A 24891-nucleotide genomic window follows, 5' to 3' on the forward strand; every position below is an offset into this window, starting at 1 on the left:
CCTACACCTTACCTGAGATGACAGGGTAGGCTTTCATCTCTCTTGAGTTCAATGTCAGAATGTGGAAGCTTTTAGAGCACTGATTCTCACCCTTCTGTACTTTAGAATCACCTGGAAAGCTACATCCCCAGCCAATTACATCACAGACTCTGGGAGTATGGTCAAGTTATGGGTATTTCATAAATCTTTTCAGCCAATTCCAATGTCAGTCAAGATGGAAAACCACCTCCTTGGAATAAGTAGACAATAGCCAAACAACTTATTAGTCTTAGAATAATCACTTAAATTTCCTAGGTTTTTTTCTCATCTTAAAAACTGTTATGTATGGAACAGAGTTAGACTGTTATACTCATTGATTTTCTTTTCTTTTTAGATAAAAATTTATATTTATAGTTGTAAAATATTTCAAATGAGCAGCAACACATAGAGAATATTATAAGATACCTATGACACCTGTATTACCACCACCAAGCTAAAATAATTGTAATACTTTTCCATCTTTGTTTCATTTCTGTTATTCTTTGGATAAAAGATTAAGCAAAATCCCTACATCCCATATATTCCTATTTCTTTTGTCTCTAGAAGTATCTACTATCCTAAAGTTATCCTGCCTACATGATTTTATTGTATTTTGTATTACGTATTAAGTAATTATGTATCTATGTATCTACAACAACTACATAACACTGCTTAGCATATGTTTAAATATACATAAATTGTATTACACTGTATATACCCTCTTGCATATAATTGTTTCATTTAATATTGTTATCTATTTATCCATGTTATTTATCAATATATAGATACATCGGTTTATATACAGTACATTAATTTTCAATTTCTTCATATTATTTCATTAGGAATAAGCCACAGTTTACTGATGTATCTTATCTATGGACAGATAAGTCATTTATAATTTTTTAAAAAACAAAGGTATAATAAAAACCTCTTTGTATGTCTTCCTGACACCAAAAGTTGCTCCAGGGAAGACACTTAGAGTTTTGTTATACATTCTCAACTTCATGTTTGCTAGATAGTCACAATTTTTTCCCCAAAATAGTTAGACTAATTTACTCTCACTAGTTTCTCCATATTCTCCAGCATGTGACACTATGAGAATTTATTAACTATTGCCAATATGAAGATTATGGAGTGATAACTAATAGTTATGCTTAGATGATATTTTTCTGAGGTTCCTTCTGTTCAGTTAATTTGTGGTCACCACATCAATGCTAAATCTTATCAAAATAATAAAGGATGTGGGGGGAAGAAGCCTTCTTCCACATTTTACAATGAATTTACTTTTCCTCAAGAAATGTCTTACATGGCTAAAGCTGGCTCATGAACCCGTAAATCAGGCCATAAAAGAGGAATGGGGACATGGCCCCAGCTCTGTATTTATTTTCTTGTATTCCATAATCCAATGTTACTTAAAAAGCAAATGACCCAATAGTCAAGCCAAAGCAAATACTGTGAATTTTGCCAGGCAAAATGCCTGTGGAGAAATGAGTCAATTCATACAAGATTCAAAGCTGTCTTTGGTCAGTGACATTTTCGTGAAAATCTGTGGGTGGGTAAAAGTTTTGCAAAATTCCTTTTTGCTATTGGATAAAATTCATCCAGGAAAAATAAGCAAAATTTAAGTGGTGACCCACATTCCCCCTAATTCCCTTATTAACACTCCCTAACCTCCCAGCACAACTGCTTTCTATTGTGTACAAAGGCCAGGATCAGTGTTTCTGATCCTGGCAGTGGAACCCTGCCCCTCTGCTAACTTTGCTCTGATCAGATAGGCTTTCTCATGATAAGTACTAGCAGACAGAGTGTACCCGGCCTCATTCAGAGCACATCTTCCTGGGAATGCTTTCTAGGTGTTGCACACTCTTCGATTTAATGGCAAAAAGACCTACTATGTTAAAAACATTCTCAGTGAGCACTCTGTTGGAACACTTAATGTAGCTATCATTAGGGATGGTTAGTGTACATCTATGGGCTTCCCTAGTAGCTCAGCTGGTAAAGAATCCTCCTGCAATGTAGGAAACCCCAGTAGGATTCCTGAATTGGGAAGATCCCCTGGAGAAAGGACAAGCTACCCACCCCAGGATTCCTGGCCTTCCTTGGAGGCTCAGATGGTAAAGAAGCCACTTGCAATGCAGGAGACCTGGGTTCCATTACTGGGTTGGGAAGATCCCCTGGAGGAGGGCATGGTAACCTACACCAGTATTCTTGCCTGGAGAATCCCCATGGACAGAGAAGCCTGGCGGGCTACCATCCAAGGGTTTGCAAAGAGTCAGACACGACTGAGTGACTAATCACAGCACACAGTGTACATCTATAGTATTGGGTTATACTTTATGTTGTCCTTGAGAATCCCCATGGACAGAGAAGCCTGGCAGGCTACCATCCAAGGGGTTGCAAACAGTCAGACATGACTGAGTGACTAATCACAGCACACAGTGTACATCTATAGTTTTGGGTTATACTTTATGTTGTCCTTTAATGAACATGAAACAGGGATTTGGGAAAGAAACTAATTATAAAGCTTCATTACTTGCTCTGAGTTGATAATTTGAAACCTTATCATCTCAGAAAAAAAAAATTAAATTCAGCAAAGTTATACCTGGAAATGCTCAAAAGTTTTGATACTTCTGAGATTCATCAATGTTAAGGGTGGTCTAAGCTCAGGAAGGTCTAAATAGAATAATATCACGCCTACAAGTTGCTGTATTAGTAGACAAAAGTGAATGGACTCAGGTATTTTTTAATATAGTACTGATACATTCCAGTTTCTGATTTAACTGAGGTCTGTCTGCCTGCTAAGGCCTTTACCCCTCCAGCACTTTGCCATTGGCTGGGAATATCTTTGTAATCAAGGCTAAGATTGAAAAGAGAGCAGCTGGTTGACTTTCCAGAGAAGCAGTAAGAATGAGATCTACAGAAGGGTGGAGTTGTTTGGGTGGGAAAGAGAAAAGAAACCATTCTCTTCTTCCAGTAAGTTAACCAAGTAATAAATTAGCAATCCTCCCCCAGTTCTGCCACCTAAAGTCCTGAGTGATCTAAATCCCAGAGTTCTGGGTAAGGCTGAGGAGTTACAGTCAGAGACTCTGAGAATGTGTTCTCCCATGCATGAAATGGAATTTGGCATCAAGGGAGGACACCAGTGGTAGCCTCTTACTGTAAGCAGGCTGTCACTGAATAGCCCTTTCACACACCCTTCTTTTACCATGACTTCCAGAAGCTCATTGGGCTGCCTGTAGTCATGGTCACCAAACACAACTGGGTCATCACATCTTTCCTGGGTCAATAAGCTAAGTGAGTGAAAATGATGACTAACTCTAACTGTGGTCCACAGAAAATTAATAGCAGTTAAACATAAGTAAAACAAAAGTGGACTAGGCCTTTTAATTTAAATTACTCCTAGTCTTTGCAGCATGTGACACAGCCATAAAAACCCAAAGATCACTTCATGTCTCCAAAAGAAGAACGTGGTCATTTCACTTGGCAAAGATCTTGAGCTTTGAATCAACTACTATCAGTTTCTAAAACGTGAGAGATGAAACAGATGAGTTTTAATAGTTCTTTCTGTTTGGATTCTGAGAGTGCAAAGACTGGTTTTGCAAAAGGCAGAAACATGCATCTTTTTCAGATGTGCATCCACATTACACACAATATGTCTTCTCTCCATGGGCTACAACTTGAGAGGATTACTAAACTTTCAGAGCAAAATTATTTGCTACCAGTTAACTACAACCTTACAAATCAAGCAGATGACATGTAGCAACATAACAGTTTTCAGAAGACAGAATGCTCATGATATGTATGTTTTATGGGAAAATGGATGTCTCCCTGCTAAAAATATATAGTCCCAAGATGAGAGCTACAACATTAGTCAGCCCCTAAGAAACCCTGTACTAATACATTTGCACTATAACATGTAAGTTAATGCTTTGTGGGCCTTGATCTGATATGCTATTAAATCTAGCAATCTAAATTTTGCAAAGATTTCATCTAGCAGTGGGGGTGGGCAGACCAGGGGAGAGAGAGTAATCATTTCCCATACCCATCTTGAATAATATCATGAAAAACTAGGCAGATGCTACAAACATTCACCTCTCAGCTTATTCTTTCATTGAAGCATTTCTATTTTTAATAGTCATCATGCACTTTAGCAAAAGTCAACTTTACAAAGTTATACGTTTTTTCAAAATCTGGGAACAGTGGGAAAATAGGGAAATCCTATTGCACAAAAATTAATTTTGCAATGCAAAAAATAATTTTGGGGGGATAATTCAAGCCTTTATGTTTATTTCAGTAAAGCCAAATCCAGCAAACTATTTTCAGCCAGGATTAGTCAGAACTAAAAGGTTGGACTGTTTTCCTTCAGAGACTGAATGTCTCTCTTGCCTGCAACAGGCCAGTGTGTTCCAAACAGAGTAAATGGAATTGCCTTCAATTGCTTGTCTCTTTCTGGCATTTTTAATGCAGAACAGAGTAAGGTTTTGTTGGCTGGAATGCAATTATTCTTTTCAGTCATATAACCTGGCATTCTTACAATATATCAGCTTCAAGTTTTCCTTAAGAAAAATCATAACATGGGGCATAATGTAACGACAAGAAATGCAATTTCATTCCTCCAGAAATTCTTAAAACCTTTTCAAAAGTACCTACTGGATGGTGAAAAAATTGCTTCTAATACTTGCCTTACAACTACCACCTGTTTGGTTTGTTTTTACACGAATCTGACAACTTGGCCAATCTATAATCAAACATTAACATGACAAACATGGGCCGGATTCTTTATTATCAAGACATACTACAAAAAGAAGGGACTCTGGCTGTGGGGCCACCATCTAAATAAGTTCCTTTTCAAAATCATATATATATATATTTCACACATTAAGTGACCTACAACATATTCAATATCCAGGAAATACCTACAATTCTCAGATTGTTAACTCTAAAAGAAATATTCTTGTCCATCTGGACTAACATAAAACACATGCTCTTCTTTTTCCAAGAGTTAAGCGAACTGTCTGAGATTGTGCAAAGCCACCCTGTGATCCCAAGTGTGATGTCCGGCTTGTAAACCCAGAGGGTTTCTGTTAGGTGTGAAATGACTGTGTAACCATTTAAAAGTTATATTATTCAAAAATAGCAAATTTTGCAAAGAGAGATAGTTCCAGGATTGATGCTGTGAAAGGGGGAGATGGGGAGAAAGACACCATGCCAACTTCTTTCAACACCAAAGGCACAGTCCCCTCTGGGTTCTTTCTCTTTATACATTTTCACCCGATTTCCTCTCCTTAAAGTTCAGGGAGATCGAGTCAGATTCTGCTCCTGTGGTATCCCTGAGTGTTTTAATGCTGGCTATAAATCATTAACTAGTCTCACAACCTTGGAGTGTGCAGTGTGCAGGCCCGTGGGTGTATGCAGCAACATTTTTACTAGCCAAGTTGCTAAGTGTGAGTTCCTTTCCAAATATCAGAACCATCACTCTAACCCTAATACTCACCCAGTTATTGCAGGGAAGGGGAAGTCACTGAATATTTACTTTGGAAAAGAGCTAAAGCTTGCTGGTGGTGTGGTGTGTGTTTCTCTGCCCTGCACATTTCAGCAACTTTAAGTTGGTGCCTGATGGGAATCAATTTTCTAAGATTTTGGACAGTGGCAGATGAACCTCCCCTGATCATATACATTTGCAGAAGAGAATCTAAAGTGGAGAGATACCCCAGCCATTAATAATTAAACAAACTTTCCCCTTCCTCAGGCTGAAGAGGAGTCAAATCTCATGGATACCTAGACCTCCAGCACCCAACCTCCATAAAAGAAAACACTCCCCAACTTGTGGTAGAGTTTGGAAAACCACATACACCTCCAATGGCTCCAGGGGGCTTTAGCAGACTCACCGAACACTTGTTGGGCTTTTCCCCCGAGTGAACTCTCATGTGGATCAACAGTTTATAGCGGGCATTAAATGGCTTGTACCTTCGAGGACAACCGGCCCAGAAACAAGTGAAGTCTTCCCCTTTGCGCTGGTCTATATGAACCTTCTCGATGTGCCGCACAAGTTCCTCCTGCTGGTCATACAAGGCACTGCAGTCAATCCAGCGACAGCAGTGCTTGCCCCCAACGTCATCCATCTCCCCATCCTCCTCCAGGGCGGCCTGAGGCAGGGCCAGCGGCTGGGCCTGGTGGACCAGCTCTGGGTGATGCAGATGCGGGTGGGCATGATAGGGTGGCGGGGGGCCTTGGGGCTGGGGCGGCGGTGGCAGAGGAGGCAGAGAGGGTGCGGGGGGCAGGTCCAGGACGCCGCCAGGGAAGTCATCCAGGCGCTCCGTCTTCAGCAGGCCGGCCGCGTGGCCGGCAGGGTCCGGCAGGCCGTGCTGCACCACCATGTTGTTGACCAGGCCGGGTTGGAGGCCGCCGTGCTCCAGCTGCTGCATGCGCTCATACTCCAGTGCACCGTCCTCATCGTAGGCCGGGAGAGCTAGGCCGCCGCTGGCCACCCGCACACCCTTTTGGCTGCTTGGCATTGAGCACGGCTGGGGAATACAGCTGCCTCGCACTCCCAGGAAATGCCCGTAGACCTCAGGCTGTGGAGACATGTTGGCGGGGGAAGCCCTCGAACCGTTGATGTAGGCGACCAAGGATGTGGGCGAGGTGCGGATGATGGTATTGAAGTCTATCCCGATGCCATCGGACAACGGGGACAAGGACAGTGCTCTCTTCTTGGAGCGGGCCGAGTGGGACCTGGCTGAAGAGTGTCGGGGACTGGGGTAAGGAGAGTGGCTATTTTCCATACCGAAAAGGTAGGGTGGCAATGAGTTAGAGACACTGTTGCTGGACATGGATGTCCCAGGAGGAAGGCTAATTAGGTCCCCTAGATCAGTGCCATTCTGAGAGTTGTGGTTCGAGGAGAGCGAAGGGAGAGCCCTATAGCCGTGCGACCACTCTTGTTTCACGTTCAAGGTCGACTGACTTTCTGTCAGACTCAAATTTGAGGAGGCCAAAGACTCTCGTGAAATAAGGGACCTGGAACAGCAGCCGGAAGAGGGGGGAAAAAAAAGACAAACATTTTAGCAGGATATGGATTGCTTAATACTAAAAGAATATTGCACTGACAATCTGTTAAGTACTTCCCCTAATTGCATTCTCAGCTAAACACACATTCTTTGGCTAAGATAAAGCCCAAGACTTTTAGTTCCAGGTACATAACATTTTACCAAGATGAAAAACAAAGGCTAATGCTTATTGGAATAATAAAACAAAGATCTATTGTTATAAATAATCTAACACTTCAATGATAATAAATAGTCCTTGCTATATTTTTATATATCTTTTTTACGACAGAGAAAAATTAGAGACCTAGGAATAATTATTGAAAACCAAATAAACAAGTATTTATTAAGTACCTACTATGTGCAACACACTACAAATAGGCATTGTTAGGAATACAAGTCTAAACAGAGTCCCAGCCTTTGAATGAAATCTGTTTGGTAAGGTAAAATATAAACCAATGCTTAATTTGGGGGGAAAAAAAAGTAAATCAAAGTCAAAGGGTCATCCAGAGGATTTAATAATACTTTCACAAATTTGTTCTACTGATATCAAGGAATTATACATATTTCTATAAAAGACAGCAATTCACACTATAAGTAGTCAGCAGTCAGTCACAACATCAAATTAACTCAGAAATAAAAATTATATATAAAATACAGCTGTAATATATAAAGGAGTGACAACCTGAAGTCAAGTCATATTTGGAATTCTGCATGTGGGTCATGCAAGGTTTTAATTACACCTGCAGTTTTGGATCTTCCATGAGCTGCTGTCCTCAAATCAGAGCAGATTTGCACTGAGAACAAAGCATCTGCTTTAATTACTGTAGCAACAATTCTCCTCCTGTCCTTCTTACCCTTTACAAAACATGCCTCACATGTCACAACATTTACCTGAATATCAAAATGCTTTGTGTTGTAGTCTAGCCACTTTAAAATTCATTTTGCTTTAATCATGATATCATCACTTTAAAACTCACTGAAGAGAAAAGCTATGCCTTTTGGATGGAAACATTGTCCCAAAGAGGCTAGACACAATTCACCATACTCCCAACTCAGAATGCTGCTACTGCTAAGTCGCTTCAGTCGTGTCCGACTCTGTGCGACCCCATGGACTGCAGCCTACCAGGCTTCTCCGTCCATGGGATTCTCCAGGCAAGAATACTGGAGTGGGTTGCCATTTCCAACTCAGAATAGTGTATATTAAAAAGCCAGCTTTTTAATATGTGCTTTTATTGGCTTTTTACAGTCTTTTTTCTGACAAAAAAATTTAAATATTGTATAGAATGTCTGTCTTTCCCAGGATGAGCCCACTTACTACTTCCAGCTGTTATAAAGCAACCTGTTGCAAAAGAACTGAGGGAAAATAGAAGTATTCTCATCCCATCTGTTCCTCTTACTTCTTTTCACAAAATGGAAGCCAGGAACACTGTTTCCTACAAGCATGAGATTAGCAAGAAAACATCTCGACTCTGAAATGCACAGTATTAGGTGAGAGATTACACCATTGTCAATCTGGTGTTTTCATCCAGTGAAGTAATGTTTACCATTGAAAAACACAGCAAGAATTTAAGTCCAGTTGCCCCTAACACAGATTTTCTTTTCTCTGTCCAGATCCTTATATTTGGGCTGAAGTCCTTTGCAAGTCCCAAAGTAGTTTCTGAACCATCTGCTTTTTAATTCCCCATGAATGCTTTCAATTATTTTCTCAGCATACCCACAGCATGTAGCTCTCCCTGCAGATAACTCCTGGTGATAGGATGTCAAGGGCCTTTTAGTCCTTTCCCCAGGGAGATTCAGGAATTGCTTTCAGACCCAAGTCAAATCAGTAGTCATGTCATATATAAGGCAAAGACAACTGACTTTGCTTTACACCCTGAGGTTGAGGTGGTTTATATAACATTCTTAAATGGTACATTTGCCTGGTCACTGTCATACCAGAGCATTTCAGATTTGTAAGCAGTGAATTTGTTCAGTCACTCGGTGTCCGACTCTTTGTAACCCCACGGGCTGCAGCGTGCAGGGCTTCCCTGTCCCTTACTATCTCCCGGAGTTGGCTCAAATTCATGTCCATTGAGTGGGTGATGCTATCTAACCATCTCATCCTCTGTCACCCCCTTTTCCTATTGCCTTCAATCTTTCCTAGCATCAGGGTCTTTTCCAGTGAATCAGATTTTTGCATCAGGTGGCCAAAGTACTGGAGCTTCAGCTTCAGCATCAGTCCTTCCAATGAATATTCAGGGTTGATTTCCTTTAGGATTGACTGGTTTGAGAGATCAAGAAAGGAGATCAAACCAGTCAAGCGGTGAATAGCAGGTAGGAAGTATTTTACACACCTGTATATGTTTTGCATTTGAAATTATACTATTTGGTTTGAGGGCTGCCTATAGTAAGACATGTTCATTTGTTCCATTGTTAAGAGCTGTTCCTTATTTTTCTTAAAATACACCTAAATATGACTTGATTTAAATTTGAGCATAATTCCATGCAGGCACATTCCTTAAGTCCTTAGATATCTCAGTGTTCTAAGACAGTTATCAAAATTTTTTCAGAAAGCAATTCTATGTCCTATTCACTAAGGCAATAATATGAATGGAGAGCTCTCTTCTTGAACACTTAATAAGAACAAAACTTCCAACAAATGGCCTTTGCCTAGCAACCCACCTCTCTTCTGAGCAATTACCCAGATCTTTTAATATTTCAAAATTCTAATCCATGAAACCTGCCCCAAACATAGTAGCTCTCAGTAAAAGCTCTCTTTCCAGAAAAATTATATTCTGTCTATATTGAACCTTTAACATAGCTAACTTCAGGCATCTGTGAGTGTTGTCTTCCTCAATAAAATTCAAAGACCTCCAATAAAAGGTATTATTTTTATCTCTGCCAGTACCCACCAGAGTGTTAGATGAAGTTTGCCCCCCCCAAAAAAGTGTTGATTAAGGTGAGTAAATTAATATAATGATAACCATTTTTAACTTACAAAGTATTTTCCCTATATATTATTCCACTTAATACAGCCTGTGAAGTAAGCAAATTGGAATTTTAAAATAACCTCTGTTTTACAAAGAATAAAACCAAGATTCTGTGAAATTCCTCCCAATGATGCAAAAAAAAAAAAAAAAGGGGAGGGGGGCCAAGAATCCTTAAATAAGTACAAACAAAGCAGCAGATTTGATAAACAGTCACTTAGTTGGATCAGATATATCCTCTGTTGTTTTCCCCATATCATACCCAACACATGGTCCGTAATGCTCATCTTGATTAAAAGATCTGGTATAAGAGACTTAAAGTCACACAAGCTATAAATGGAACCCACATTTTCTGTTTTCTTTCTGAAACAATATGTTGAATGATTGAGAAGGATTCCAAAAACTTCTTTTCTATAATCCCTGCTGCTACCCACACCAGGCCTATGGGGAAGAAAGTGACAAAGAGCTGTGGTTCTATCACCATACTGAGAGAAATCTCCATTTCTGGATGTTCATCTAATCCTAAGCATGTTATTTCCTGGGACCAGTTAATTTGAAGCTATATGTGAAAGAAATATAACTCAAACAAAATGCAAGCAATATGAAAAACTTAAGAAATCATCAGTGAAATAGGTTAGGATGGCTGGTGAAGCAAGAGCTCAGTAACTCTACTGGGGCCATAAGAGGTGTGATGACCAAGCCAAAGGGTTCAAAAGAAATACTTACAACAAGGAATTCCTCAAAAAGGGGCACAAGAAAATGACTATATATCTATATGTATACATATATATACATATATATGTCATGAAAAAGAGATATGCAACGAAAGAGTTACAAAATTGATCCAATAAAGTATTACTTATAATACTGAAATAAACGGAAACAAATGCCCAGTTAAAAAAGACTGATAAAAATTAGAGCTTTATTTATATACTTTTTAATAAAATGGAATCTTGGGCAGGAAGAAATCATTATATGATGATAAAGATTTTTTTTAATCACAAAAGATTATGACAAAGGAAATTGGTTATATTAACTGAAAAAAATAAATATAATACTGTGTAGGTCACTATGATGTATATGTTTGCCTACTGGTGGCTCAACAGAATCCGCCTGCAATGCAGGAGCTGCAGGTTCCATCTCTGGGTCAGGAAGATCCCCTGGAGAAAGAAATGGCAACCCGCTCCAGTATTCTTGTCTGGAAAATCCCATGGACAGAGGAGCCTGGTGGGCTACAGTCCAGGGGGTCGAAAAAGAGTTGGACACGACTTAGTGACTAAACAACAAGAAGAAGGATATATGTCAAAATTTCACCCATGGTTGCCTGTGAGTGATGCGATTCAGGATGACTATCATATACTGTCTGGTGCTTGTCCACAGTTTTCCACATCTTCTACAATTAGTAAGAATTACATAGATAATCAGGAAAAACAGTAATAAACTTGACAGTTTTTTATAGGACAATCATCACTCAGATTGAACAGTTTAAACTTCCACCCAGCCTGACCATCCCAACTCCTCCTCCTCGCCGCACCCCCCCACCCTTGGGCATGCTCCCAATAGATAAAACACAAAGCTGATGCTCTCTCCATCCTATCTTTATCTCTAGATAGCAAAGTGCCTTCAGGTTTAACTGTTGCCTCCTATCCTCTCTCTCCTCTTATGGAATACACAAACCAGTTTAAGTATCACAAACAAATGCAACCTTTCCAAACTGCTAAAAGTGAATTTGATATTTTACCAAGCTCTTTCCCAACTCCTGTTTCTTTGTTCATCCTGCAAAAAAATTATTTCCACAGAAGGACTCACAGAATACATAGTTAAAACATATGTTAATGCATCTCTAAGATGTTGTCTTTTAAGTATAAAAATTTATGCTAAGGAATCAAAGATGCTAGAGAACACTGAGATAATGACCCTTCCCTGCTCGACCCATGAAAGGGACTGCACTAGATACATGCATGGTTGGAGCAGCCTGTGCCCTGCCTACCTTTAGTTTCTCCATTAATTATGACTTTCTGCCTTCAAGGCATGGACTGGACTTGCCACAGACAGGAAGCTGAAGACTTCCCAATGACACCTACCCCATGAGTACAGTTAATTTTACATGCAATACTCAGCAAGTCTGAAGAGTCCCTCAAGGCATAATCATCAACAGGAAAATGACAGAAGCAGCTTTCCATCACACACACAAAAATCTCAGGTGAAAAAACACATTCCCATCTCATTAAAAAAATTGGCATAAAAAATCATCCAGGAACTGTGATTTCAGAGTCTTGAATAGCAGCTAGGACAGTGCAGAGACACAAGAGGGAGAAAGAAGAAGAAAAGAAGATGGAAGGGGAGGAAGAAGAGGAAGAAATAGAACCCAGAACTGCAAGGCATCTCAGCAGATTCCAGTCCCCAAAGAAGGGTACAGAGGTCCACGGAACAGAGGTCCAATTCCTTTGCAAAATCACAGTTACAGCAGATCCAGGACGCAGGCAAAAACTTTGGATTGTATTTCTCCAAGAAGACTACTTGTAAAAGATGAAATAATTCATTTCAAACATAGAAATAGACCTTACACATTGCAGAGTATTTTGGTTTTATGTAGCCTGTAATATCAACCTTGAGAGCTATAAAAATCTGTCTGAGATAATTTCCCTATTTAATTATCTCCCATGAGATAGATATATGGCATTTATTGAACCTACTTATTTCAGCACCTAATCAGGCATTGTGTTGAAATGTTATGTAACTCACACATGAGAGTACGTCTTCCCAGATACATCATAAAGTCTGAAAAGTCACAATTTCTATCTTTAACTTTTCAACTATCTCCCTAAACTTCGACTATTGTATTATGCAGAACATAGATATTTAAAATACTTGGTTAGACAAGTGAATGGGTGGATGGACAGACAAAACAGACTGTAAAGCAACCTTAGGACACTGCAACATGAACACTGAAAAACGAGCAGCTAAGACAGATGTACATGGAACATCTTATCTTTCCAGGCCATGATGTGACCTTTACCAGGAATCAAAATATTAATATACTGGTATTTATTTAGTCACTGGGGCTTCTCAGGTAGTGCTGGTGGTAAGGAACCCACCTGCTAATGTAGGAAACGTAAGAGAATGCAGGTTCAGTCCCTGGGTGGGGAAGATCCCCTGGAGGAGGGCGTGGCAACCCACTCCAGTATTCTTGCCTGGAGAATCCATGGGCAGAGGAGCCTGGCGGGCTACAGTCCATAGGGTCACAAAGAGTAGGACATGACTGAAGCGACTTAACATGCACACATTTAGTCACTGAGGCCCCAAAATCTCAAGGTTGGCATTAATTTCACTCACACGTTATGACAGAAAGTACTAAATCATTCTTCCCAGTTAAGATGGTATTATGGCACACACAGTTTTTATACACCTTCCCCTACAAAGCTCAAAGTAAAAGAGCTGCTTGAGTGAGTGAGAGAGAGAATGAGTGTGTCTGTATGTGTGTTGTGTGGGCACGTGTTCAGGAAGAAAAGGGAAAACACTCATGGGTGTGATTATAACATAAGAAGGGGGAAAAAAAAGTAATTTGAGACCTGGTATCTGAAGGAGGTATATTCAGGTTGGCTGCATTCATTGCCCTCTGTAAGCTAGGACTGATCTGGTTGCATGCTGTAGAGACCTGGCTTGCTGGAGGTGAAATGGGTCCCAGTCGCTGAACCATCATGGGACTGCTGGTGACCACTAGATTGTTGCAGCTGCCTTTTCCAATGGACTTGCACTGAGGCCCAAAGCCAAGAGCCCCTAAAAACAAATGAATCAGGTTAGCTTCCATGTCCCTTACATCAGAAATCAGTAAATACACATATGTGCAAACTTACATCAGGACTCATCTTTAAAGACAGTCCTTAGATCATCTTTTTTTTTTTTTTTTTCAGTATTAGTGATACCAAAAAGCTTTCTGTAATTCCAATGAAAAATCCATAATGCTACAATAGAAACCCTTCTATAATCACCACTCATACAAAATATGCTTACATTTTGCTCCTTCTACATTCAAGTGTCCAGTTATATTAAGAATCATATTTTATCATCTCTTTACCTAAAGGGTTAAGGTGGTAAGTAGGTGGGATTACTTATATCAAACCATGTATTTTCCAAAATAGTTAACATCTTAAATTGCCCAGCAAGGAAAGTTGACACTACTGACAAAAACTTGTTTAACTGGTTCACTTCATTCAAGTCTGGCCTTCCAAAAAGCCTCTTTAAAAGGATATAGTCTGGCTGTGTCTCTCCAATCTTTATTTTTCCTCTTCACCCTGATATATTGCCATTGGACATATACCCAATTTTTTAAAAAATCAGGATGAGACAGCCTTAAAACATTATTTTAAAAGTAGTATGTTAACCAAATTTGACATAGATTTTTCATTTCATTAGCAACAATCTTTGAATGTAGTAAAAATTTGGTACATAACCAGAAGGGAAAAAAAAAAAAAAAGAAAGAAACCCTCAAGAATCTGTGCCGTTACGGAAAAGTGAAAAGCAAAGAGGAGAAAGGTAAACACTGCCATGACTCATTTAAAAAAAATAATAATAGTCATTGAATCATTCTAGACATTCTTTTTACATGGATATACTTTTTCAAACATTTTTTGCAAACTACTTGGTCAAGTCTCAGTTCCCATTTCTGGTAAATGAAAAGAAATATGATCCTAGGTTTTCTGGCAAGTTAGGCTCTAAAGTTTTCTCACCAAATTCCTCATCTTTCCCATTGATATATTTGGGATCAAAGTAGTAGAAAAGCATCACAGTAACCTTCCTTACTTAGCTTTAGAGAATATAATATTTTATTTTGTCTTTTTAAAAATTAATAGCAAAAAAAAAAGACTTTTCCATCTTTTGTAACATTCTCTTCCAAGAGCCCACAAAACTAAGGATAAACAAGACCTTAGCATAATCACTAACACTCTCATCAATGAACTCACATCTCCAAAGTGCTAGGAGAGTCTCAGCATCTTTAGCAAGCAGGAAGCCTTCTCCAGTCCAGGCCTCTGGGAAGCTAAAATCCAAGTGGTAACTGACTTGCCCAAGGTCACACAGGGATTTACTGACAGAGCAGAAACAAATTCTATGAGAGTGCATTTTCAAGGCCCCTGTGTGTTTAAGTTTAGGTGCTGGATGCTTTGTTCCTTCCTTGGATACTTTTCAAGATCCTACAGAAATATCTCCTAATTTTTTCCAGATACACAAACCAGAACCTACCCCTCTCCCTGCTGCTTATATCTGACGCATCTTCTTGTGTCTTGAAACATCAGTCATAGATAGTCTCTCTATTTTCATAGTTCATATAACACTGTACCATCAGGGTTTCATCTTGATACCAAGAGAGTGGGTACATTTTTGTGCAATGATCATAAGCTTAATATCTTTTTAAATTCCAACAAGCTACATGCAATTTGATTTTCAAACTCCCTTTTTACCTTGGAAAAAGGCAATGTCCAGTATATAAGACACTTGAATTCCATCCCCAGGTTCCATCCCTACAAGCCACTGCTACTAAAAGCAATATTAGATGTCAGGTATTCTGTCCAATTCAGTGTCATATATTTAAGGAACTCACTCATTTCATGCCTGTTTCCTTCACAATAAAAAGGTATTAATATCTACCTCTAAAACAAAGACATATTAGCAGCTGGGACAGCATACCCAAGAAATGCTATTTGGTGCCAAAGCATATTAATACATCATTTCATCAAATCTTAGATGCCATATAAGTCATACCATTATTTCATATATCAGTAAAAACATCAAACTGGTACATGGTGTTTCTATTTCACAGATACTCTGATGTGAAAATAATGCACACCTTAGAATAAATACCAATAAGATTGCTGAAAAAATTATTTTTACGCTTCTCTTGCTCACACTTTTCTCTCTGCTAGGTACAGCCTTACCCTAATTTGTCTACCTAGTGATCAGCCTCTCTCTTCAAGGATCATCTTCCCTATGACTCCCTTCACACACTACCAGCTGGGCAACTCTAATCAATTCTTCTTTTCGTTCCCCCACAGTCTTTTAGAACAAATTTGCCTCAGCACCTTCAGGGAACTGAAATGTTTACATGACTGTCATCCATTTATACTTGATTGCTTTTTAGAGACAAAGCTCTTGCTTGAGATATCACTGCTTCTTTAGCACCTAGCCTAAGGCCTGTACAGTACACAATAAAGTCTGTCAATGAAGCTAAGAAAGAATGAAAATAAAAGATTTTAATATATGATATTAAATACTGAGACATTATTTCCACTAAAGTCTTCCTGGTCTTCTTGTTTAAAACCGTGCCATTTTTCAAAAACAGACTCCAACTAAGTCAGTCCTTTGATATTTCTCCACAGTGTGCCTAATGAGAGGTATGGATGGAAAATGAAACTGTGGAAGTAGTAATTATAAATCCATCTTCCTAGGCTAGAATTTGACAGTGGTCAAGGCTGCCCTGGTAACCCTATACCCTGGATTCTCACATTCATAGTACTTTTTCTCTGACTGTAATAAAGAAACATTAGTCCTCCCCTCCCCAGTGTCTCCATCATTTTCACAATAACACCTCCTACTCCTGAATTCACTAGTCAACTTGAGCTGTATCTAACCATAGAGGAGTGACAACTTCTGACAGGTATTACATTCAGTGTCCATGAAGCTAAATTTCTTAGAAACATATTATATTTGTGGAGCAGCTTTAAGAATGTTCTGGAAAATGGCATCATCACTCTCACACGTGGAGACAAGTAACACTTTGACCAAGAACCACTGTGCTCAATGCAAGCATCTAACTTCAATTTTTTTCATAATTCTGGACAGAATGAATACCTCCAAGTTGCTCACAATTGTCTAGTGTATTGTAGTTTGGGCTCTGGAGACAGCCTGCTTGGAAACCCAAAACCCAGGATGGTTGTGTGACTCGGACAAATTACTTAAATATGTGTGTTTATCTCTATGTCTATGTCTTCTCATTTGTAAAATGGAAATGGAACACTACTTCATAAGGTTGTTGTGCATCTAGTATTAATTATACACACCAAGGACTCCACACATTGCCTAGCACATAGTAGGTACTGAATTGATGTTGGTTGTGATTTTTGTTGCAGCTGTTGTTATTATTGTTCATGCCTGTCATCACTTTTTTCCCTGCATTCTTTCTTGAAGTAAGAAGAAAACAGTTCTTTGTAATTCCCTGCATAAAACAAGATACAAGTAAATGATACTATCTAATTCTTTACCCATTTCCAATGTTCTTTCTGCTTTGAGCCTGGAGCCAATTTTTTTTAAAACCAGGTGTCATCACAGATAGAAGAAAAGTTTTCAACTGGCCAAGTCTGAATGTTCCTTGGCTTGTCATTCCCTGAAAACAAACCATAGAACTTTTCTGACTACCAGATGTGCCAACTACTTGTGTGCTGGTTTTCATTTTTAAATACTGCTTATTTTTAGAGACTGTACAACGTTTTTTAAAAATGCGTTTACTGCTCAAATAAGGATTAGAGTGGATGGCATTCTAAGTACCACATACATCCTAGCCAAAATCACTGCATGTTGGTGGGAAGTACAGATGATTTGCATTTCCTGAACTGAGAGGTCATCTTAGCAAGGCCGTGTTTTTAATTAACATCTTCATTAGTTAAAAGAGTTCTCTTGAAGTCAAATAGCTGACTATGTTGCAATTACCCCTGCTGAGGCTGCATCTCTCAGAACGATCTATGTTTATTCACTGGTTCCTCTAAAAATGACACAGATATTGGGGGAACATAAATGACACATATATATGAGAGGTAGTAAGGAAAAGTAATCAGTTCTTTTTGTGGTTTTTATTGTTCATTCAACTGACTAATCAAATGCCAACCATGAGCTGGGCAGTCCCTGGAGACAATGGTGAGCAAGACAGACAAGAGTCCCATCAAGAGTCCCATCAAGATTCCAAGAGTGGCCAATGAAGAGGAACACCAAAACAGCCATTCTATAAAAGACAGCCCTGCTCCCAGGTTGGGTCATATGAAATGTCTTTCTTTACAGGTCAAACATGATCAAATAAGAGCAATTTCTATATGGTTCAACCCAACACATATGCAGAGTGTTTTGTAAACAGAAATAAAGCATACCAAGATTTCAGTCTGTCTCACCCATCCACTGGCTGTGTGACACTGAGCAAGGTACTTAAAAGTCTCTGTGCTTCAGTATCCTGTAAGGTCCCGAGGAAAGTAATAGTAGTAATAGTAATAGCCCTAATACATAGGGCTCTATGAGGATTGAAAGGGTTAGTATATATTATCATAACTTTACCATCTTTAAGGATCAGGGTTTTCTTCCCAGTCTTTCATTATAAAACATTTCAAATCTACAGAATAGCTCTAAGAACAGTGCATGAATCTTCTATCTAATTTATCAGTTGATAAATTCCATCTGTTGATCTATCTAACCATCGTCCATCTCTCGCTATATATAAGCCTATTATTGTTTTATTATGCCCTTCACCCCAAAATATGTAACCATAACACAATCATCAAACTAAGACATTTAGCAATGATATAGTACTAGTATTTAACGCACCATTTATATTCAAATATTACTAATTATCCAATAATAACCTTTAGAGAAATTGTTTTCCAATCCAGGATCATGAATTTCAAAGAAATATTTTGCAGAAGTGGATCTTCAAGAAAGGAATGGTAAATCAGTAGACACTAGGGAGCTGTAGGTTGTTGGAAAAGTAGAAAATCGGAGAAAGAAAAGAGGAGAGAGGTAACAGCAAACAGCACAATAATTAAAAGCATGGATCTGTACGCTAGCTCCACCACTGAATGGCCGTGTGACCTTGGGCAACTTACGCAAGCTTTCTGTGCCTCAGTGTTCTGAGCTCTAAATGGAGTTAATACTACTATTACTTACCCCAAGGAGTTGTTTTGAGGATTAAATGATCTAATATAGGTAATATATATATAGGGTCTGGGACTTATGCATTATAAATGTTAGTTATATTTTATTAAAGAACTCATTTATGGTACCTTTCTGTTATTTCTAGCACCTCTTTTCTTGAATGACTAAGGACTGCATGCTGATACTTCCCAACCCAAGACCTTCCACTTGACATATCCCCCTCCGATGGACTGCACACTTCAGGCCTTTCCTCACTCCCATCTTATCTTACTCTTAGACTCTCCCCAGCTTTCATTCATACTCCTCCCTGGAACTAGAGATAAATTCTTGCATACTAAACATACTAGGCTTATTATACAGTGTTTTATCAAATTTGTAATGTTTTACTGCAGAGATATAGCAGTGACAACTTTCATGAACACATGTACATACTCACATGTGTTCATGAAGTGGTAGTAATGTGTTACTCTGAAATATTAGTAAAGCAAGGGTAAATGGCTAAGAACACCAAAAGAAGAGAATCAGAATGAAATTGCTAGCTTCCTTATTCAGGAACAACACATTTAAATTTAGTGTATGTTACAGTCAAAACTGCACAAAACTTATGAGACGAAAGGACTACTGAGTAGAACATCCTGCCTCCATGGTGCTAATAACTCCGTAGAGATAAGACGTACTCACCTAGGAACAACCAGATAATGATACTTGACTACAAGAATAAAGCATGAAACTGAAGTACAGAGACAGGAGTTCAGAAAAGGGGGAAATCTCTACGTACCGGATAATTCACTGAAGAACAATCTTAACCAAAAAAGCACGTCTTTTAGGAAGTCCAAAGGTTTTCAACGATAACAAATTATGTGAGGTCATGGACAAATCCACAGTCAAATAACTTTGGGAAACTCTAATTAACCATATCCCTTTATTACAGGTCTTCTCAGAGCCATTATAAAATGTAAATGCATATAATAAATCTCTGAGAGGAGCAAATAATATACAAAATATATTTGTTTAGGGTGCTTTTTTTCCCCTATGACTCACCCAAGAGTAGCATACTAAAAGCACACTCTTTAGAAAACAATAAGCTAAAACTGAAAGACAAATGAGCACATGAATGAGGAGATAGTAAGGTGCACACATGGAAACAGCAGGGAGGAGGCATGGCATGTATTAAAGAAATGAGAAATCAGAGTTGCCTGCAAGAAGGGGATCTCACCAGAAAAAAGGGAGAAAATAGAGGACTTGTGGAGTCAGGTTGGTGGGCCTGAATTAACAACTGGACATTATGTATTCACCAATGGCATTACTTCATGGGAAATAGATGGGGAAACAGTGAAAACAGTGTCAGGCTTTATTTTGGGGGGCTCCAAAATCACTGCAGATGGTGACTGCAGCCATGAAATTAAAAGATGCTTAATCCTTGGAAGGAAAGTTTTGACCAACCTAGATAGCATATTCAAAAGCAGAGATATCACTTTGCCAACAAAGGTCCGTCTAGTCAAGGCTATAGTTTTTCCAGTGGTCATGTATGGTTGTGAGAGTTCGACTATGAAAAAAGCTGAGTGCCGAAGAATTGATGCTTTTGAACTGTGGTGTTGCAGAAGACTCTTGAGAGTCCCTTGGACTGCAAGGAGATCCAACCAGTCCATTCTGAAGGAGATCAGCCCTGGGCTTTCTTTGGAAGTAATGATGCTAAAGCTGAAACTCCAGTACTTTGGCCACCTCATGCAAAGGGTTGACTCATTGGAAAAGACTCTGATGCTGGGAGGGATTGGGGGTAGGCGGAGAAGGGGACAACAGAGGATGAGATGGCTGGATGGCATCACTGACTCAATGGACATGAGTCTGAGTGAACTCCGGGAGTTGGTAATGGACAGGGAGGACTGGTGTGCTGAGATTCGTGGGGTTGCAAAGAGTCGTACATGACTGAGAGACTGAACTGAACTGAACTGAACTGAATGGCACCAAACCTGGCTGCACATTAGTGTCACCAGGGAAGTTTTTCAAAAATGCAAATTCATAGGCTTCACTTCAAACCAGCTAAGCCAGATGCTGTGCTGTATTTGGCCTGCTGACATGCACCTGGAGCCCTGTGCTACAGATAGTGGTGCATCTCAGTAGAAGCCAAGCTCAGCCACGATTAATCTGGTGGAGATGAGGATAAAGGATGGAAGAGTACATTAAAGACAAGCTGGACAAACAATGAGGAGAAGCCCACATGGTGATAAATGACAGCATAAGAAAGCAATGGTTAGGGAAGCAAGTTAAGAGATTATATATTATATATATATAATATATAATATAATTATATATTGTATTTATATATTATATATAATATATCATATTATATAATATATTATATACTATAATTGGTTGATAAAAGATTTAGGAGATAAAGTTTAAACTATCATCTGTAAAGCAGCCAGTTAGTGGGAAGCTGCTGTATAACACAGGGAGCCCAGCCTGGTGCTCTGTGATGACCTAGAGGGGTGGGATGGGAGCCAGGAGGGAGGCAATACACATAATTATGGCTGATTCCCATTGTTGTATGGCAGAAAACAACATAACATGGTAAAACAATTATCCATCAATTAAAAAATAAATAAACTGGAGGAATCAACCTGCCTAACTTCAGGCTCTACTATAAAGTCACAGTCATCAAGACAGCATGGTACTGGCACAAAGACAGAAATATAGATCAATGAAACAAAATAGAAAGCCCAGAGATAAATCCACGCACCTATGGACACCTTATCTTTGACAAAGGAGGCAAGAATATACAACAGAGAAAAGACAATCTCTTTAACAAGTGATGCTGGGAAAACTGGTCAACCACTTGTAAAAGAATGAAACTAGAACACTATGGCAACCCACTCCAGTGTTCTTGCCTGGAGAATCCCAGGGACGGGGGAGCCTAGTGGGCTGCCATCTATGGGGTTGCACAGAGTCGGACACGCCTGAAGCGACTTAGCAGCAGCAGCAGAACACTTTCTAACACCATGAAAATGAAGTTGCTCAGTCGTGTCCGACTCTTTGCAACCCCATGGACTGTAGCCTAACAGGCTCTTCTGTCCATGGGATTTTCCAGGCAATAGTACTGGAGTGGATTGCCATTTCCTTCTCCAGGGGATCTTCCCAACCCAGGGATCGAACTCAGGTCTCCCGCATTGTAGACAGACGCTTAACCATCTGAGCCACCAGGGAAGTCACATACACAAAAATAAACTCAAAATGGATTAAAGATCTAAATGTAAGACCAGAAACTACAAAACTCCTAGAGGAGAACATAGGCAAAACACTCTCCGACATAAATCACAGCAGGATCCTTTATGACCCACCTCCCAGAATATTGGAAATAAAAGCAAAAATAAACAAATGGGACCTAATTAAAATTAAAAGCTTCTGCACAACAAAGGAAACTATAAGCAAGGTGAAAAGACAGCTTTCAGAATGGGAGAAAATAATAGCAAATGAAGCAACTGACAAACAACTAATCTCAAAAATATACAAGCAACTCCTGCAGCTCAATTCCAGAAAAATAAACGACCCAATCAAAAAATGGGCCAAAGAACTAAATAGACATTTCTCCAAAGAAGACATACAGATGGCTAACAAACACATGAAAAGATGCTCAACATCGCTCATTATCAGAGAAGTGCAAATCAAAACCACAATGAGGTTACCACTGCACGCCAGTCAGAATGGCTGCGATCCAAAAGTCTACAAGCAATAAATGCTGGAGAAGGTGTGGAGAAAAGGGAACCCTCTTACACTGTTGGTGGGAATGCAAACTAGTACAGCCACTATGGAGAACAGTGTGGAGATTCCTTAAAAAACTGGAAATAGAACTGCCTTATGACCCAGCAATCCCACTGCTGGGCATACACACCGAGGAAACCAGAAGGGAAAGAGACACGTGTACCCCAATGTTCATCGCAGCACTGTTTATAATAGCCAGGACATGGAAGCAACCTAGATGTCCATCAGCAGATGAATGGATAAGAAAGCTGTGGTACATATACACAATGGAGTATTACTCAGCCATTAAAAAGAATACATTTGAATCAGTTCTAATGAGGTGGATGAAACTGGAGCCTATTACACAGAGTGAAGTAAGCCAGAAAGAAAAACATCAATACAGTATACTAACGCATATATATGGAATTTAGAAAGATGGTAACAACAACCCTGTATGCAAGACAGTAAAAGAGACACAGATGTATAGAACAGTCTTTTGGACTCTGTGGGAGAGGGAGAGGGTGGGATGATTTGGGGGAATGTCATGGAAACATGTATAATATCATATAAGAAACGAATTGCCAGTCCAGGTTCGATACAGGATGCTTGGGGCTGGTGCACAGGGATGACCCGGAAGGATGGTATGGGGAGGGAGGTGGGAGGGGGATTCAGGATGGGGAACATGTGTATGCCTGTGGCGGATTCATGTTGATGTATGGCAAAACCAATACAATAGTGTAAAGTAATTAGCCTCCAATTAAAATAAATAAATTTAAATTAAAAAATAAAATAAATAAAGAGGAGGAAAAATAAATTTTAAAAATTAAAAGGAGGAGGTCATATAAAGGTCATTTTTGTAACTCCAGTTTGAAATTAATTACTCATTACCAGATAATAAATAGATTAAGTCCTAATCCAGATTAATTAAGATTCCCATGAATTGTGGCAATGTCCCACCACTTTGCCCCCTGGAGTTCAGCTTAAATCTATCAAGTTTATCCCACAAAGAATATAACTTTCACACTAACACTCTTCTAACCTTAGTCAGTATTCAGGAATGTTGGCCACCAAGTATGGAATCACCAGCATTACTCATTTCATTTTATCCCTGCATTAAATGGAATTGTATTTATACTCTGAGAGATTAAAAAATATCATATTGCTTTCTGTGCCACTCAGTGCCCTGGATTCCTGGACAAGAAGTCTCAGTCTTCTTTCTCCCCACCACTGGGCACTCCTGATAAGACGTTATTAAGAACACACAGCTCCAAACCACCTCATAAAGATGTAAAGATACATTAAACAGCATTCCCAAACTTTATATTCTAAAGTCCCATCAGTCAGCTATTGTACATCAATTATCAACTAATTAGTACAGAGTGCTTATGCTGACCTTTCTGTTCTCTCTTGTAATGATTTGCCAAGTTAACTGAAACCTGCTTTGCTCCATAGAGACTCTTAGTGAAGCAAGAGTGTTAAATAAAGTTCACCAACAATTAGCCTAGAAAACCAAAGAGGAAATGTAAGCACATTTTACTGCTTTTCCCTGGACCAATTTTCTAACAATCCCATGGGACAAGAGCAGATACATTTGTTAAATAAGCAAACCATTACTCTGAAAAGCTGAAATACCAGTACTGGCATAAATTTGTCGCTCGTGGACTAGGTATTCATTTATTTGTGCTCCTGCTCTGTGGTATAGTATATACTCTAGGGAGTCCAAACACATAGATAAGCTAAACAATTGTTGCTTACTATAAAATCTAGTAGACTCACATCAAGGCTTACACATGTGATTAATCTATAAAGATATATGAATTCAAGGTGAAATTATACTTGCTCTGTAAAAAGAGGACTTCCATGAATATAAGAAAAGATGAGGAAAAAAAGAGGAAGGAAGCATACTTTAATGGGAAAACTGCTTCAGTTTCCCCAAAACCATGAACAGATCACATTTATTAAGCACTACCTGTGGGCTTTGTGCTGTGCTATAGTAACAGAGGCCCAGGCCATTAGGTTTTCCCCCAAAGAGCCTCTGACCAGTAGCAAAGAGTTTTAATCAACACATGAAATGATTAAGAAACACCTGATTTTTTTTTAATTGAATGAAAGATCCTTTAAAATCTACAGTGCTTTACAATTTTCAACAAGTTTCACACATGGGATTTCATCTAATCCCATAATAACCTTTTCCCCCTACCCCTATATTGCCCCTCCCC

At 39.1% G+C, this 24891-nt stretch overlaps 1 protein-coding gene across 5 annotated transcripts in view; it reads right to left on the reverse strand.

The window, feature by feature from the left end:
* Window positions 1–24891, reverse strand: part of GLIS3 (GLIS family zinc finger 3) — a 499055-nt gene that overhangs the window by 316440 nt on the left and 157724 nt on the right. For 3 of the 5 annotated variants that reach the window (XM_005896757.2, XM_070375835.1, XM_070375838.1), the window contains 2 exons: window positions 13600–13807; window positions 5907–7032 (listed from right to left, as the gene is read on the reverse strand). In XM_005896757.2, the coding sequence (XP_005896819.1) occupies window positions 5907–7032; window positions 13600–13807 (1334 nt within the window). Of the gene's footprint in view, window positions 1–5906; window positions 7033–13599; window positions 13808–14991; window positions 15014–24891 lie in introns of those variants that run through there. The other 2 variants (XM_070375836.1, XM_070375837.1) reach the window with 2 other exon arrangements.

Source organism: Bos mutus, chromosome 8 (genome assembly GCF_027580195.1).
Source record: "Bos mutus isolate GX-2022 chromosome 8, NWIPB_WYAK_1.1, whole genome shotgun sequence".
NCBI classification, from domain to species: Eukaryota; Metazoa; Chordata; class Mammalia; order Artiodactyla; family Bovidae; genus Bos; species Bos mutus.